At 39.9% G+C, this 15,180-nt stretch overlaps 1 protein-coding gene across 1 annotated transcript in view; it reads right to left on the bottom strand.

The window, feature by feature from the left end:
• The window catches only part of LOC121729456 (probable E3 ubiquitin-protein ligase HERC2), a 60,065-nt gene that overhangs the window by 36,076 nt on the left and 8,809 nt on the right, over positions 1-15,180 (bottom strand). The window contains exons 13-40 of the mRNA XM_042117973.1: positions 14,958-15,055; positions 14,728-14,883; positions 14,447-14,552; positions 14,169-14,274; positions 13,813-14,020; positions 12,991-13,135; positions 12,322-12,404; positions 11,802-11,878; positions 11,488-11,630; positions 11,056-11,252; positions 10,638-10,854; positions 8,825-9,062; positions 8,566-8,736; positions 8,092-8,301; positions 7,273-7,435; positions 6,813-6,931; positions 5,953-6,125; positions 5,191-5,753; positions 4,743-4,867; positions 4,143-4,510; positions 3,648-3,814; positions 2,854-2,993; positions 2,176-2,359; positions 1,618-1,854; positions 1,330-1,448; positions 787-985; positions 402-553; positions 173-266 (exon numbers count right to left, since the gene is read on the bottom strand). Coding sequence (XP_041973907.1) covers positions 173-266; positions 402-553; positions 787-985; positions 1,330-1,448; positions 1,618-1,854; positions 2,176-2,359; positions 2,854-2,993; positions 3,648-3,814; positions 4,143-4,510; positions 4,743-4,867; positions 5,191-5,753; positions 5,953-6,125; positions 6,813-6,931; positions 7,273-7,435; positions 8,092-8,301; positions 8,566-8,736; positions 8,825-9,062; positions 10,638-10,854; positions 11,056-11,252; positions 11,488-11,630; positions 11,802-11,878; positions 12,322-12,404; positions 12,991-13,135; positions 13,813-14,020; positions 14,169-14,274; positions 14,447-14,552; positions 14,728-14,883; positions 14,958-15,055 — 4,958 coding nt within the window. The remainder of the gene's footprint in view (positions 1-172; positions 267-401; positions 554-786; positions 986-1,329; positions 1,449-1,617; positions 1,855-2,175; positions 2,360-2,853; positions 2,994-3,647; positions 3,815-4,142; positions 4,511-4,742; positions 4,868-5,190; positions 5,754-5,952; positions 6,126-6,812; positions 6,932-7,272; positions 7,436-8,091; positions 8,302-8,565; positions 8,737-8,824; positions 9,063-10,637; positions 10,855-11,055; positions 11,253-11,487; positions 11,631-11,801; positions 11,879-12,321; positions 12,405-12,990; positions 13,136-13,812; positions 14,021-14,168; positions 14,275-14,446; positions 14,553-14,727; positions 14,884-14,957; positions 15,056-15,180) is intronic.

The raw sequence follows: 15,180 nt of genomic DNA, 5'->3' as shown, positions 1-15,180 counted from the left end.
TAGTTCAAATTTTCAAACAATAATCTAAGGTTCCAACAATAGGATGAGTTTAAACGATGGGGTAGTTCACTCAAGGTATGTAACTAGATTCAAAACATAGGTAAATAACTAATATCCAATTTCGTATAAATAGTTTAAAAACATAATAACAAAATAGTTTAAAAATGTATACCTATCAAACATGCGTTTAATGATGGCGGCGAGGGTTTCATGGTCTGCGTCAAATCTTGACTGGCGTGTGGCCACCAATGCCAGTCGCTTGTTATCTAAAAAATAATGGTAATAAGTACAAATTACTCTTACAATAACAATGACATCTTAAACAACAATAAAAATATCAAAAGGTTTATCCGCCGAGTAAAAAATATAAATAAAATAGAAATAATGCAACGGAAAAATACCGTCTGAGCGGCCAGTTGCAGTTTATCAAGCAATAAGGCCGTAAGGGGGGCGTGCCATTGCGGCGCAGTGTGCAAACTGCGTACGAGCTCCATGAGCGCCGCGCACGTTGCGCCCGTGTAGCTGGCGGTGGCGGGCGCGCGCCATCGCACGTCTGTAAAAAGATATTTATTAAATGTAAGCTATTTATTATCTAAAAACATTATTGATTGACCATTTTAAAAACTAGATAACTTACACTACAAATTGTGCACACAGACGTTAAAGTAACACTATGTTTAGTGATAGTCTACAAGTCCACTTTTGTAACCGATCTTTTCACGAGATGGGTAAAGCAGTAAAGTCACTTATTATTATTATACAGTACATATTACAAATAAAACATACCAACTTCCTCTTCATCGCCGTTATTTATGACCGTAGTGGTGATCGTATGCGCGTGCGCACGTAACGCGGGGTCGTACGCATGCGTCTCGAGCCACAGGCGGCCGGCGAGCGCGATCAGCTGCGCCGCGACCGTGCGCCGCCAGTCCGAGGGACCGTTGTGTTCGCATAGCACACGACGTAACAGCCATAGCGCTTGTATCTGTACAATATTGGTACGTCAGAGCTGGACACATATTGCGTCATATACAATTTTAAAATTTTGAACCCCTCCGACTATAAGTTACGCATTTCAAAAACCCTGTAATCTTGTAAATGTACTGTCACGTATATTGTAACAAAATATGTGGGTTGTAAATGGCCCTAGTTTTTAATTAAAAATCCATTCAAAGTATTATAATAATTATATCATGAAGAAAAATCTATCAAAAACCTGTAGTCTGTTTGTATACCCATTTATATGTGAGCAATAAAGTGTTTATCTATCTATCTATCAAAAACCATAATTGCTGGAGACCAAATAAAAAGTATTAACAAATTTAATACCTGTAGATATATGAGATCTTGGGAGATAGGCTTATCGCTTGACGAAATAATACTGTAACACAGCTCGAACCACGAATCCGTGCAGAGAGCACTTCGCATCTCCGGTGATTGAGCGCTTGCTAAAAACAAAATATATCACAAATATCATTAAATTGATGTATAACGAAAAATCACTAAATCTTATTCATGCTTTAGAAAATTCTCCGATAAATTTAACAATAACATTTTCAAATAGCACAGGATTTTACAACTTTTTTAGGTTATGTAAGTGCCATATAAAATTGTTACCTCTCAGCAACGCCAAAGCGGTGTGAGTTTGCGACGCAAACGCTGTGGGGGGCGGGGACATGTGTGCGTGCGCAAGCGCTAATAATCTCCTTTGCAACGCCGCGACGTTACGCCGCGCCGCCGCCGCCGCCCGCGACGCTCCCGTTAGCCGCCCCGCCCCCGCACAGATAGCACGTACGCAACACGTGCACGCCGCACGAACTTCGTTCACCGGCCACCATTCCACACTGTTCTCTCCTATTAAGGATTTAAATATATAACATGATTAATTTTTCTCACGCCTAGGTTTCGTTAATGGAACGAGGGTATTTAAGTTCATAGCATGATGGCTGATTGATACAGAGCTCCGGCAGCAGGTAACTAGAATGTCGGAAAATTCTCATAAACATTTTTATTTTTTATAAGCCACGTAGCCACCTGGCGGTACTTAGTTTGAATCGAGTATCCTTCCTAGCGGCAAAATAAATATCGAAGACTACCGCGTCATCGACTAATATTCTTCAAAAATATTTTTCTACACCAGTTAAGTTTTTTAACAGATAATAAGTATACTCTAACCATTAGCCTGTACGGTTTCGTCTACAGACGGCGGTGGGGAGGGCGAGCGTGCTAGCTTGAGATCGTACTTTCCCTCTTTGCCCATACGGTACGAGTTGGTCCCGCCGGCATCCCAGGCGACCCGCACCCAGCCGTCCTCGCCGAGCTCGCCGATAACGCGCCCTTCACCGCCGGGGACACCGTCCTACGTGGATTGTGGAGAAATGTCGTGGTTATTGATTTTCTTTAGGCGTGATTACTTGATAAGTAATCTTATGTCGCCATTACAAACTGTTAGTTGAACCGCCAGTTGGCGTGTTGGTTAAATGGTTCTACTACTAATACTCTTTAACGTAATTTTAGGAGTGATAAGCAATCTTACAGCTGCTGCCAGCTATTAAGAACTTTCACCTACTGGTATTAAGCGGCGGGTTGAAATGGTTTTATTTTGACACTTCAAATCAATTAAAAGAAATTATATTTTATGAAGAATGTTAACATTTGAACGTTTTAAGTTTCGTTTTTAAAATTATAAAAACCATCAACCAGTAAGTACCTCTAGTCAAAGTTTGCTTACTACTATTTTTAACACACATAATATTTCACATGATATTATGTTTATTGTTTTGTATTTAGAAGATATTATATTTAGTATTTTAAGTCCTATATTATCATTATATTTTCGTTACATTTCCTTACCTGGTCTCCCCACTTCCAATCTTTACCGCGGACGACTCTGGTGCCAATTTTCATGAGCGATGCCAACTCGGGACCGGACAAGGAAGCGCCTCGCGCTCTTGCGCCCAGCCTCTCATCCTCGTATATGATTAGGCATTCAGCTGCAAATATAAGACACAACGACGTTGCTTATAATAAAATATTGTAACAATATAGTAAAAAACGACAAAAACACTTTTTTATGACATTTTAACAAATTATTGCATTGTCATTGGCTTTTAATACGTATAAAGGCGCCAACCCACCGCGGCGCACGGAGAGGCTACGCACGTGCGTCAAGCTTCGCTTTGTAAGAAAATATATGTGACTGTGTCCACTGCAACCCACGCACACGCTACGCACGAATTGTGTCAAGTCAAAGAAATAAACCAATGCACGTCTATGGGTGCGCGTGGCCGTGCACAGCGTGCGCCGCGGTGGGTTGGCGGCTTTAATTAAACTACTGGAGATAGGTAAAAATCGTGCTTAAAGATTCCGTTACATACATACAGCCCATGCTAATAAAAGCGTGTTAAAAATATTATCATTATATTTATGTCTATTAAGTGACATAAGACTTAGATAGCCACGATGTTTCAGTTACCAACTGTGCAAATGTTTAACTTGACGTGCTAGTCATTTTACAAAAAGATTCTTCAACTTATTGGACTACCTTTTTATTCACTTGCCTAATTTTTTACTTAAAACAACATTTATAATCTAGTTAGAATTAATTTTCACGGCAAATTGGCACATATTGTATTGGAACTACCTACATTTCGTTTTCAAACTGTTGCAGATTAGAGAAGTATGTAGTGACGTGTCTCCACCGATCTGCTTCAACAGAGTGAGACAGGTGCTCAACGCTCCACAGTTTATTAGCTGCTCTAACTCTGGACCTTGACAGCCTTCGAGTAGCAATGATAGAAGTGTGATGAGGAATCTGAAATGGTTTATCTTATTTAGCAAGATTCAAGGTCAGTACCTGGATGACTCGATAGCAAAGCTCGGTATAGCAAACACTCATTGACTTCGTGTTACTTAATAACGCCATCTGCTGGTCGTTAAAACAATTAGTTGCTAACAAAAAATTTTTATTGGCGTGGGGATCGCACATATTTTATCAGCCCGTACGCGCCGAACACACCGCATTTCGTGTACTATGCGGTGCGTTCGACGCGTGCGGTACTGACAAATGAAATTACATTCTATTACTATGATTTGCAATAGAATGCTATCAAAAGTTTAAGTAAATTTGATTTTAGCTATACCTTGCTCTGGACGGTTTATTTAGCAACGCGTGTGCTCCATAATTCGCGCTCAATTTCAAAGGCAGCGGTTGGCTTTGTTCCCCTTCTTGGACCTTCGCTTTCAACTCAATCAAAACATACTCCATTAACTTAGACCTTTCTAGAAGGACCATGTATTTTGTATGTGGTATCACAGATTCTATGCCTCTTAATGGTGGAGTAAATGGGATTGTGGGTTTTAGAGGAGAATGTGGTACGGAGTCAGCCATGGACGCTCCAAGTAGCCCGCTTAGTGCAGCATACTTTATACTTTCCGACATCGTTTGCGCAGAGTTTAGTACGCTATTTATAATGAAATACCCGTTCAGTCTTATCTCAGCTCTTTGTATCTGAAATGTAAGATCAAAATTAATACCATAAATAAAATAGCCTGTTTACTAAGCAAGATGTTATTATGGACGATAGATGATAAGTTGAAAAAGTTTATAGTTCTCTCACCAACTTAATTTTTTTTGCTAAGCTTGGAGCGATTGCAATCGAGTTACAGTTACAACCAACGTATTTTGAGCAAATACCTTACCTTGTGTACAAATAATGCGACTAAGTTTTAAATAACAATACCTGACAATACAGAGCTCTCCTAAGCGTATCAATATCACAGGGCGCTTCGGTGATCACGAAGTCAATGATGGCTGAAGTCAAGCTCTGTTGCTCCGGAGATACTTCCTCCAACATCCAATACAAGTCTAAAATGTTAAATAAATGTGAATACTTTCTCCTTGATCTATTGTTAATTAATGTATTACAAAATCATGATATATGATTATTATTTAATATAAGTACATTATTATCTCCAGTGGACTCTATTTTCTATATGCAAAAAATTAATATGGCTATCGTCTGCTAGAAAATGTCTACGCTATATCATAAGATACCACCTTAAAATAATGGAAGTTACACAATAAATAAACTTCACAATGTCTTTATCTTTTGAAGGATCCATAGTGTAACCGCTGTATAATTTTTTTTATAGTAAACCTTGAGTCTCCAAAATCGCAATATTACTTACCTTTCTCCTCACAAGCCAGTCGGCTAACCCAAGCGTTAACAAATTTATTCCTCTCCGAGTTATCATCATCCTTCTCCTCATCGGCAACAATCAACTCATTTTTCAGATCATCAGCCAGCAACATCACTTGTTTCTCACTCTCTAGAGATTCTTTAAGTACAGAATTATCTGTTATATCATTCATTGAACTCATAGATACTTCATTTGTTGGAGTTTTGTCGTCGTCTTTATCATAATCATCTTTGTCTGCTTTCGAATCGCGCCCGTCGTTTCTCATATCGCCGTAATTTGAAGCGTTCTTCAAATCTTTTTCTAATGGTTTCTCTTTGAGTTTCAATTTCATTTTAGTCTGGAAGTAATCTTTGGCGGTGTCTGATAGTGTATCGCTTTGACTCTTTAGTGGTTCGACTACTACAGGGTGTTCCTCGAGTTTGTTTATTATTTGATTGCCGATAGTCGATTTTATGAGTAGAGCATCACCCTGTAGTAAGCTGCCGGTCGCTTTCAGCATACTTTTACTGAGACTATTTTGTCTGTTGCGAAGATCTTTGGTTGTTTCAAAGCTAAAAAGCGTAAGGAGTTAAAAGAGAGTTAAAAGGAGATACGTTTACAATGGATGTCTACATTTTTATTACATATGTTTGTAATATACTACATTAATCATTGACCACGTCACATGTACTCATTTTGATTCTATTTGGATAAAATATATGCCCACATGTTAAATTACCTTCTCAAATAAAATATGGCTATTTCACTTACCACTTATTAAACGTAGGCGATTTAGCCATCTTCATGACCTTCTGGAACATTCTGGCGGCGGTGGGTCTGCGACGCGTGGGTGGGCGCGTTTTGAGCGCCGACACCGCCGGGGAAATGGCGGCGCGGACTTCGTGTAGCAGAAATCGGGCTTTCTCTAGCGGGGCCGCACACACCTGTTGTAGATTTCGTAAAAAAATAAAGGTAGAGTAGGTATTTTAAGCACTGGTTATTTGCGGATTTTTATTAAGTTTTGTCAATGTTCAAGTAAATATTGAAGATGACAACGGATGTTATGGCGAAATATTATTTGTATGAAATCGTTTGAGGTAAGCTGCACTACGCGACAGTGAAGCGCGATGTACGCGACACAAAACGTCAGTATTGACGTTTTGTGTCCGTAGCAGTACTGCAGTATGTATTATGTGATTTCATTCTTGTTTTATTTATTATCGCCTACGGAGGCGACCACGGGGTCCAGTGGTTTAGAGCGTGGCTCTTGACTCGAGGTCGTGGGTTCAATTCCCGCGTCGGAAATATGTTATTTCCAAGTTTGGTAAGGAAAATGCACTGATCACCTGAGTGTCTGACAAGTATTAAATAATGCGTCGGATGGGCATGTAAAAAGTCGGTACTGCACCTAATCTCTCGCCAGTCATATCGGTCGTCCATCCCACTTGTTATGAGAGTAAAAGTAAAAGAGTGCTCTTGCGTACTACGCACACACTTGGGCACTATAAAATTACTCCTGCGTAACTGGCCTGGTTTCAATGAAACCAGCCACCGTCACCGAAACCGGTATGGGAGTTATTGTTCTTGTTTTAATTAAAGTTCATAAAATACAAGTAACTTGTGACTCTGACCTCTTTATAACCGCGCGACATCTGCTGTCTTGTCCTCATGAGGGTCCACTTGCTTTGCTGCACCGCCTTCACTATTTCAGACATCGCCGGCGACAGTTTCACCTCTCCTTTCTCCATTTCTATGTAGAATATTATATTGCGTAAGGAAGCATACAAAATGTATGTGTTTTCAATATTTTTTATTTACAGGCAAATGACGACACCCACGTTATTTAGTCGGATTATGTAATATTAACCTAGACGACAAATAATGCCTATCCAGTGGTCCACCATCAACCAATGAATAAATTTATCTTTTGATGCAATAATAATGCTTTAATTGCCTATATTGTCATTTTTCACGACTAAAATTCATGATGAGCTCAACAAATTTATAATAAATTAATTAAAAATCTAAAATATATTAAAATTGGTCTGGCACAAAAGCCTAAAAAAATACCATAATGATATAGCGACTTACCAGCAGTAGCAGTCGCTAGCGCGTGCTCTTTCAGTCCGGCATGATAAAGCAAGACAGCTAGCAGGGCCCTGCGGAGCTCCTCCAGCGGATGTTCGGGCGGGAAATGCGGGGCGCAGCCCTCGCGCCGCTCGCACGCCCACCATAGGTGCAGCGCTAGCGGATCCTACGAATATTTAAAAGTTATAAACTTTTACCGAACCACGAAAATTATATATCCTTTGTTAACCGGTCATTCTTACGAATTTTAGACAACGTGATAATTGACATAAAACGGCATACAATTTTTGCTTTAACATTTTGCCCTTAGAGAGAATCAAAAACTAAATTATAATATTTTACATCGTTATTATTTGTGACCACTGTTTCTCACGCAAGTACCACTGGTTCCCAAAATAACCCGGCGAGAGGATGTATGATATTTCCGACCATGTATGATATTTCCGAAAAATTCTATACATTACATAATATATCTAACAACGAGCTTTTGCCCCCGGCTTCGCTCGCGTTAAGAAGTATTATTATATACAAAGTTTCATCCCCTATTTTAACCCCTTGGGGCTGGAATTTATCAAAATCCTTTCTAAGCGGATGCATACGTCATAACATCTACCTGCATGCCAAATTTCAGCCCGATCCGTCCCGTGGTTTGGGCTGTGCGTTGATAGATCACCATGTCAGTCAGTCACCTTTGAGTTTTATATATAAAGATAACAAATAAAAATTATGACCATAACACTTCCGATAACTCTTAATTTGCAATGCATCTTTTCTCATAAATAAATACTTAATTTAATATTTTGCAAATTATCAAAATCTTACATGTAACTTAGGTTCAGCGAGCGCAAACAGTAGCGCATCAGCCCGCATGGGCGTGACCGTAACTGGGACGTTGAGCCGGGGCGTGCGTGCGGGCCGTACGTTGGGCGTGTGCGCAAGCGGCGCGTCGCAAGCCGGACTGTTGCCACCGGTTGACGAACCACTACGAGCTTCCGCTTTCTCCTCTTCAAATGGGTTTGTTGGGTGCGATATCTGTTTGAAATAAATATCAGCATTTCAATAAACAATTTGAAGTATTTGCATACCGCCGCATAATATTATAACAATAATAATTTAATTCCATTAGCATTGTAACAATTTCTGTGTAGCTTACTTCTGCATCGTAATTCGTAGTATTATGTTTATTTTGAAATCGCCATGTCACAATATCAAAGAGTATCTGCGAGGATATGTGGAATAAAACATTTCATATTATGAGGTCTGTTCATAACCTGAAATAACAATTTAGATATTTACCTGCAGGCCGCCTCTAAGGAATATAGCAGTAGCGTACGGCGCCGCCTCTTTTTCCACCTGCTGTACCGGTATCGAGCGCGAGAGTCGCAGACCGCACTGAGTAAGACCGAGAGCTAGGTTAAACGCGCAAGACGAAAGGATGTGATGGGCTCTGAGAGTAGATGTGCTTTCCTGTGAAAAAAGTACGTATGTATATAAAAATATATAAAAGCCACCACATAGTCTACCAAAAAAGTACACATCATTGCTACTAACTTACCTGACACTTATGCGAGTATATCTGATTGGTGTACATGCCAACACATTTCTCGGTAATGCGTGACAAATACGCAGCGTGCGGTTCCACGCTAAGCGCCGCTGTGGCGTCGCACCCACGCAATTTGCGTACGAGCTCCACAGTACTCGCGTTGTCGCAGTCGAACTTGTGTACGTCGTATACGTAGCCGGCCACCACTATCCAGGAACCGCCCTCTTTGGTATGATTTTTGAGATCGTACCTAAAATAAATATGACGTTGCTAAAACTTCTCAACGCCCCATTTTAATCGAACGCACGATACGAATTCTAAATTTTCGATATTTCGGAAACAGCATTTTATGGTATTTAAAATATAACGTATTGTGTTGGGCAATAATAACAATTTTGAATGGAACTATTAGATAGATTTACATTCAAGGGTTCCCAAACTTATTTTGTCTGCTGCCCACTTTGAGAACAAATTATGTTTTAACGCCCCCTTTGTTTCAATTTAAAGCCGCCTCCCCATATAGGCGAACGCGTTGGCCGACGCGTTGGCAGTGCGCTTGCAACGGCGTCTATGAGTAATCCACACATAGGAAGGTCGTTCAGATTTCAGAACGCTTTGGATCGCGCCAATGTGCGTACGGATTCAAAATGGATGTTGAGTCGCTAACAGCTGCAGCTGTATTTTTTATTTATTCACAGCTTATAATTACTTTCTTGTCCACATTTAAAAAGTAAATGTGGACAAGAAAAAGTTTTTAAAGGCTATTCTCGAAATTAATAAGTAAAAGGCGAGAAAACGTAACAAACAAAGAAATAAACTCACTTTTACATATTTTATAATATTAAAATAATATAATTATTTTATTTCTTATTAAGTATTTATTAAGTATATATAAAAGAATTACTTATTATTATATTTATCATGATTTATATATATTTATTATTTATTAAATATTTAATTTATTTTGTTTTTAGTAAGTATTTGTTATAGCGACAATAGATATGTACACAATCTGTGAAAATTTCAGAAATCTAGCTACAGCGGTTTTTGAGATACAGCCAGCAGCCTGGAGACAGACAGACGGACAGACAGATAGACAGACGGACACACAGGAATGCAGACAGACATTAATGTCTTAGTAATAGGTTCCCGTTTTTACCCTTTGGGTACGGAACCCTAAAAACATAGTGAGAAATCTAGCATGTCCAAGAACCTTATATTTTAGCACTCTTGATATGATTTTTTGATTCCAGACAGTTTTTACTATAATAGAGCTCAAAAAATTTAAATATTTTCTACTACTATTGTTCGCCATTTTGTCAAGTTAGATGTTAATTCGCCACAAGAGGGAATCGTGCACTCTTCATCGCCGCTCCGGGCAAATTGATTGCGCGGCCTATGTGTGGATGGAGCGCGAAGCTTGCGACAAATGTCCTTTGATCTTTGCCGACATTTCCGACTCCATGCGTCGGCCAACGCCTAAATACCTACGGCCAACGCGCGAACGCCCATTCTACACATTGGGCCAACGCGTCTGCTAAGTGCCAACGCGTTCGCCCATATGAAGTGCCGGCATAAAATGCATCCAGATGAAATTAATTACCCCCCAAGCCTTTACACAGCGCCCCCATTTTTTTTATGGGTCCACACCCTTTAGACCTTGAGCGCCCACAACTTCTTAATTCTGTAGTAAGTGCGAAGTCTTTGGGAAAGGCTGGACTATACAGCGAGGAGCGAATCCTCTAAATACTGAAGAGACGGTAACTAATAACCAATATAAAAGAAAATGTGCTCAAGATTTTGTGTCTAATTAAATAATACCCACTTTCTAACAATAGTCGAGTTGAGTTGGTGTCTACGCGATACTAGGCCAGGCCAGCCGAGCAAGTCCGCGTCCAACTTGGCGGCAGCGGGCAGCGAGCGCGCCGCGTCGTCGCACGCACGCAAGAGGCGGAGCGCCGCCGCGCCGCAATCGCCTAAAACAAGGCCGCTGCGAGCGCCGCACGCGCATATCCACACGCACAGCTCACTTATTACACGCCCTATTGAGAAAAAGTAAAACTTACTTTTTTAAACATAGCATCGTGAACGAAAAACTTCATTTCGGATGTTTTAATATTTATATTTTTATTTAAATATGAAATATCATACATTTATAATTGTATCTATTCAATAGCTTTTGATACACCTCATGAATAGTATCCATTATTTAAATTTCATCATGGTATTTTAAAAATACTCACCGATGATATCCTGAGTAATGACGTCACATAGCGAGACGAGCTGTGCATTGTCCGCTCGGAAAACGGCGCGCACGAAGCACGCGAGTGTGGTGTACGTGTGCTCGGACAGAAGTGTGACGTACTGCGTGATGAGCGAACGCACGCCGCCGCGCGTGTTGCGGCCCCCGCGACACCACATTGCCTCCGTGAATAGCAGTCTAGAGAAAAAAAAAAAATAAGTCATAAGACTTCATGTCTGGATTATTGAAATTGTATACATTAAAGGTTAGCTGTTGTAAAACATGTATTTCATCAAATATTTGTATCGCGCGGACTATACACTACACGGAATAAATTCGTTTTACATTTCTACATGCTTCTCAACATAACTATTCACTTACACCGACACTTTTCAGTTGGAAAAGGATTAATTTGGTGCAGGTTATAATTTACCTTTGAAATCTTATCAGTAGATCGCAACTGGGACTGACAGTATCGTGGCCTCTCAGCTCATCAGCCTTGTTTGTGTCGCCATTCATTATTGAGTTGATGTGTAGTTGAGTTTGTGACGTTGTGTTGCTTATTAAATGTTTCACCTAAAATATAAACCATATAAACATTTAAAACGCATCTTACTAAGTTTTTAAATAAGCCCTGACTTTCATTGATATAATATCACCAGCATAATATTATTATTAATATGAGCACCAAGACTATATTTTAAGACAAAGCAAATTTAATTGAGGAGTTACAAAATAAATACATACCAGATGCATCAAAGGAACGGAAGCGCTATTTTCTGACGGCCCAGCATTGCTTATTTCATACTCTTCAGGACATGTAGCTTGAAAAGACATTGCATCTTAAAAACCCATTTAAATTTTTCTGCAGTCAGTTGATGATGATAAATTATGGATCGTAAATTGAAGTGTACAAATATCCAGGTGTACAGGTGTTTGCATAGTGTAAAATGACAATTGAATGTCAGTCTATTTTCGCTAATTATTAAGTAACTTATCAGCGCTATGACTAATGATTCGAGCCTGTATTCACTTTTATTAGTGCGAGTGCTAGTGATTAGTGCAGGTGATTAGTGATTAGGAGAATATAAAGGACTTGCACTAATCAGTCGCTGTCCACACTTACTTTTTCCTGATTACTAATCACCTGCACTTATCACTAATCAAAGTGAATACAGGCCATATGCGGGGTTTACATTGTCATATAATTGTCAGTCATCGTTGGTTAATTATCGTGATATTAGCTCTTAAGTCACTTCAAACTTACCTGGAACAGCTTCAGAGTCTTCGGACATGGTCGTTGTGGGAGTACCTCGCTGCCCAGTTACTATGTCAATCTGATCGTATTCACTGTAAACAGACAACCTTAGCATTCAGAATAACAATGATAACATGGCGAAAAGATTCCGGTAAACAAAAAGACAACTTATTATCAATATTTACAACTATAACATGGCAAGAGTTCGAAATGACAATGTGTAAGGAATGATAGAGAGAGACAGAGAACTATGTCGTCCACCCGCAAGCGAGTTGTTAAGCGCATCCCGCAAACTGCCCAGCAGCTCTGTCATAAATCACGCCCCCACTCGCCCTAGGCCCAAGAGGTTGACATGAAAGAGTGAGAGCATATGAAAGAGTAAGAGAGTGCACTATCGCGTCCGCTCGCAGCGCATTGTTAAGCGCGTCCAAACCGTCAGCGGTTCCGTCCTAAACCACGCCCCCACTTGCCAAAGCGACATAATAGAGAGAAGAGGGTACGATAGAGTGAGAGAGCACTAACTCGTCCAGCTGGCTGGCTGGTAGATGGCTGTAGGGATCTGCGGATTCCGCCCGCAGCGCGTTGTTGAACACGACATCATAATCCACGCCCCACTCGCCGATGCAAGAATTTAGTATGACAGAGTGAGAAGATATGTTAGAGTGAGAAAGCACTAACTCGTCCAGCTGTAGATGACTGTAGGGATCTGCGGAGTCCGCTCGAAGTGCGTTGTTGAGCGCGTCCCGCAGCCCGCCGCCGCCGAGTAACGACCACACCAGAAGCTCCGTCATGAATCGTGCGCCCGCGCTCGCCGGCGCCGATCCTATATGAAAAGTTTTGATAGTAACATAGATAAGACATATTATACACCATAGTAATTATCTAATGAGAGATCCTCTCAACAGAAGACCAATCATAAAGTCTCTTAAATCTGTCAATATTTCTACTCTGTCGCATACTGTGTTCATATGACCATCACCAGCCTTCTGGCAGTGTGTTCAAACTATGTATTTCAAAATTGTGTTCGACAATCTATGTTTTTTCACAGAAGTGACAGCACAGACAGAAAACGGTTATTATACTGACCATGATTAGAAGATGATCCTGTATAAAAATACACCAAATGTGTGAAATAAGATACAATAAAAATACACCTATTGTATCTTATTAGTTATTACTTATGTTTTTTTTTATTTACCATTTAAAACATCATCGAGAAACCACAAAGGTTTATTAAGATGATATAACAAGTTAGCACCAAATAATTTATAATTTAAATAAACAGTTATGGGGTAATGTTATTACTTATTACATTATAACATAACATAACTAGCTACATAAGAAATTGGCAGTTACTTAATATAGTTTGTTAACAGAGTATAGCTAAGAGCTAAGATATTATATTATTATCACTATGAATGAATGATATATATCTGAAATAACAGACGAACTAAAATAATTATTTTTATTATACTGTCAGTCTCAACTCTCAAGTTATACCTTGCGGCAACAACGCAATAAGATGCAACGCGCGCAGATGCGGAGTCGGCAGCAGCAGCGGCCATGCGGCGGCGAGCGCGCGTCGTGCGGCGGCCGCAGCGGACGCGCCCGCACGGCCTTCCGCGAGCGCTGCGAGCGCGGAGTGAACCCCGCCCCATAACGCCCCCTCCACATCGCCTGAGTCTTGCGTGCATTGCCAAGCGTGAACCTGTAAAGTTGAATACGTTAGCCTCACTTCAGTTATACAATTATTCAGAAATAACTATGTTTTAGATCGTATTAATTTTAATTTTACTCCGAACGCGAAGCACGTATTCATATATTTGCATGAAGTAATTATCGTAGCGGTTACTTACTTGTAATCTTAGAAGATTCAAGCAGGATATCGCAATGCATTCGTTTTCTTTAACATTCGCCGTATTGCACTGTTCCACTACAATTCTAAGCAGTCTTTCTAGAAACCTGCAAACAAATTTATGGTCATAAACTTTAGAATGGATCCATAAATGTATGCATAAAAACAACACAAACTAATACAAAGTAAAAAAAAAACTACAATCCAATAAACCTACAATAAAACTACAATAAAATAAACTTTACTCAAAGCTAAAAAAAATAAAAAAGCAATACTAACTTGAATGTACTCTCTGATAAATCTATCACAAAAGGCATCGAAGAAGGCAAGTCTCTTGGATTCTCTTCACTCCAGGCAAATATTTGTGTTGGTCCGCTAGCAACACCTAGAGAAAAAAATAATTGTGTTGAATTGTTGAACCACCCCATATAAAAATTACACAGTATTTTTTAAAGCTTAAGCACTGACTAAAACACCTGTATACAATACATTATGCACAATGTAATTACTAGATATTGGTTATAATTCGCTATAAACGAATAAATAAATTATTTGTTTACCATTAGCTTTGAAAGGCGGGTTGAAGACATTGAGCGGCTGGGGGGCGGGGCGCGACAGCTGCGCACGCTCGTGCGTCCCCCATGCGTACACGAGCCCGTCAGCCGATACCGCAAACCCGTGCGAGGCGCCGAGCGAGACCTCCACCACTTTAATGTCTAAATGCGATAGAAAAGAAAAAAATTAGAATGTGAGTACTGTCAACGGTTATAATATGAAAAAAGTTAATTACCCTGGAGCGCTTCAACTAATTTCGGAGTCTTGATACTTTCAGTTGTGCCATGGCCAAGTCTGTATCCGTCGCCTTTGCCCCACGTGTACACTTGGCCACTACAAATATAATACATTTTAATGATACTTTACGAGATTTTGAAAATGTAGAAAATATGCAAGACGTGACAGCATGAATTTAAAGCACCGGGAGATCACTAAAGCGCTGTCATGTCTTCGGTTAA

This window comes from Aricia agestis, chromosome 8 (assembly GCF_905147365.1).
Source record: "Aricia agestis chromosome 8, ilAriAges1.1, whole genome shotgun sequence".
NCBI lineage: Eukaryota > Metazoa > Arthropoda > Insecta > Lepidoptera > Lycaenidae > Aricia > Aricia agestis.
Note: the sequence above shows the minus strand (reverse complement) of the source record. Positions and strands in the feature narration are given on the sequence as shown.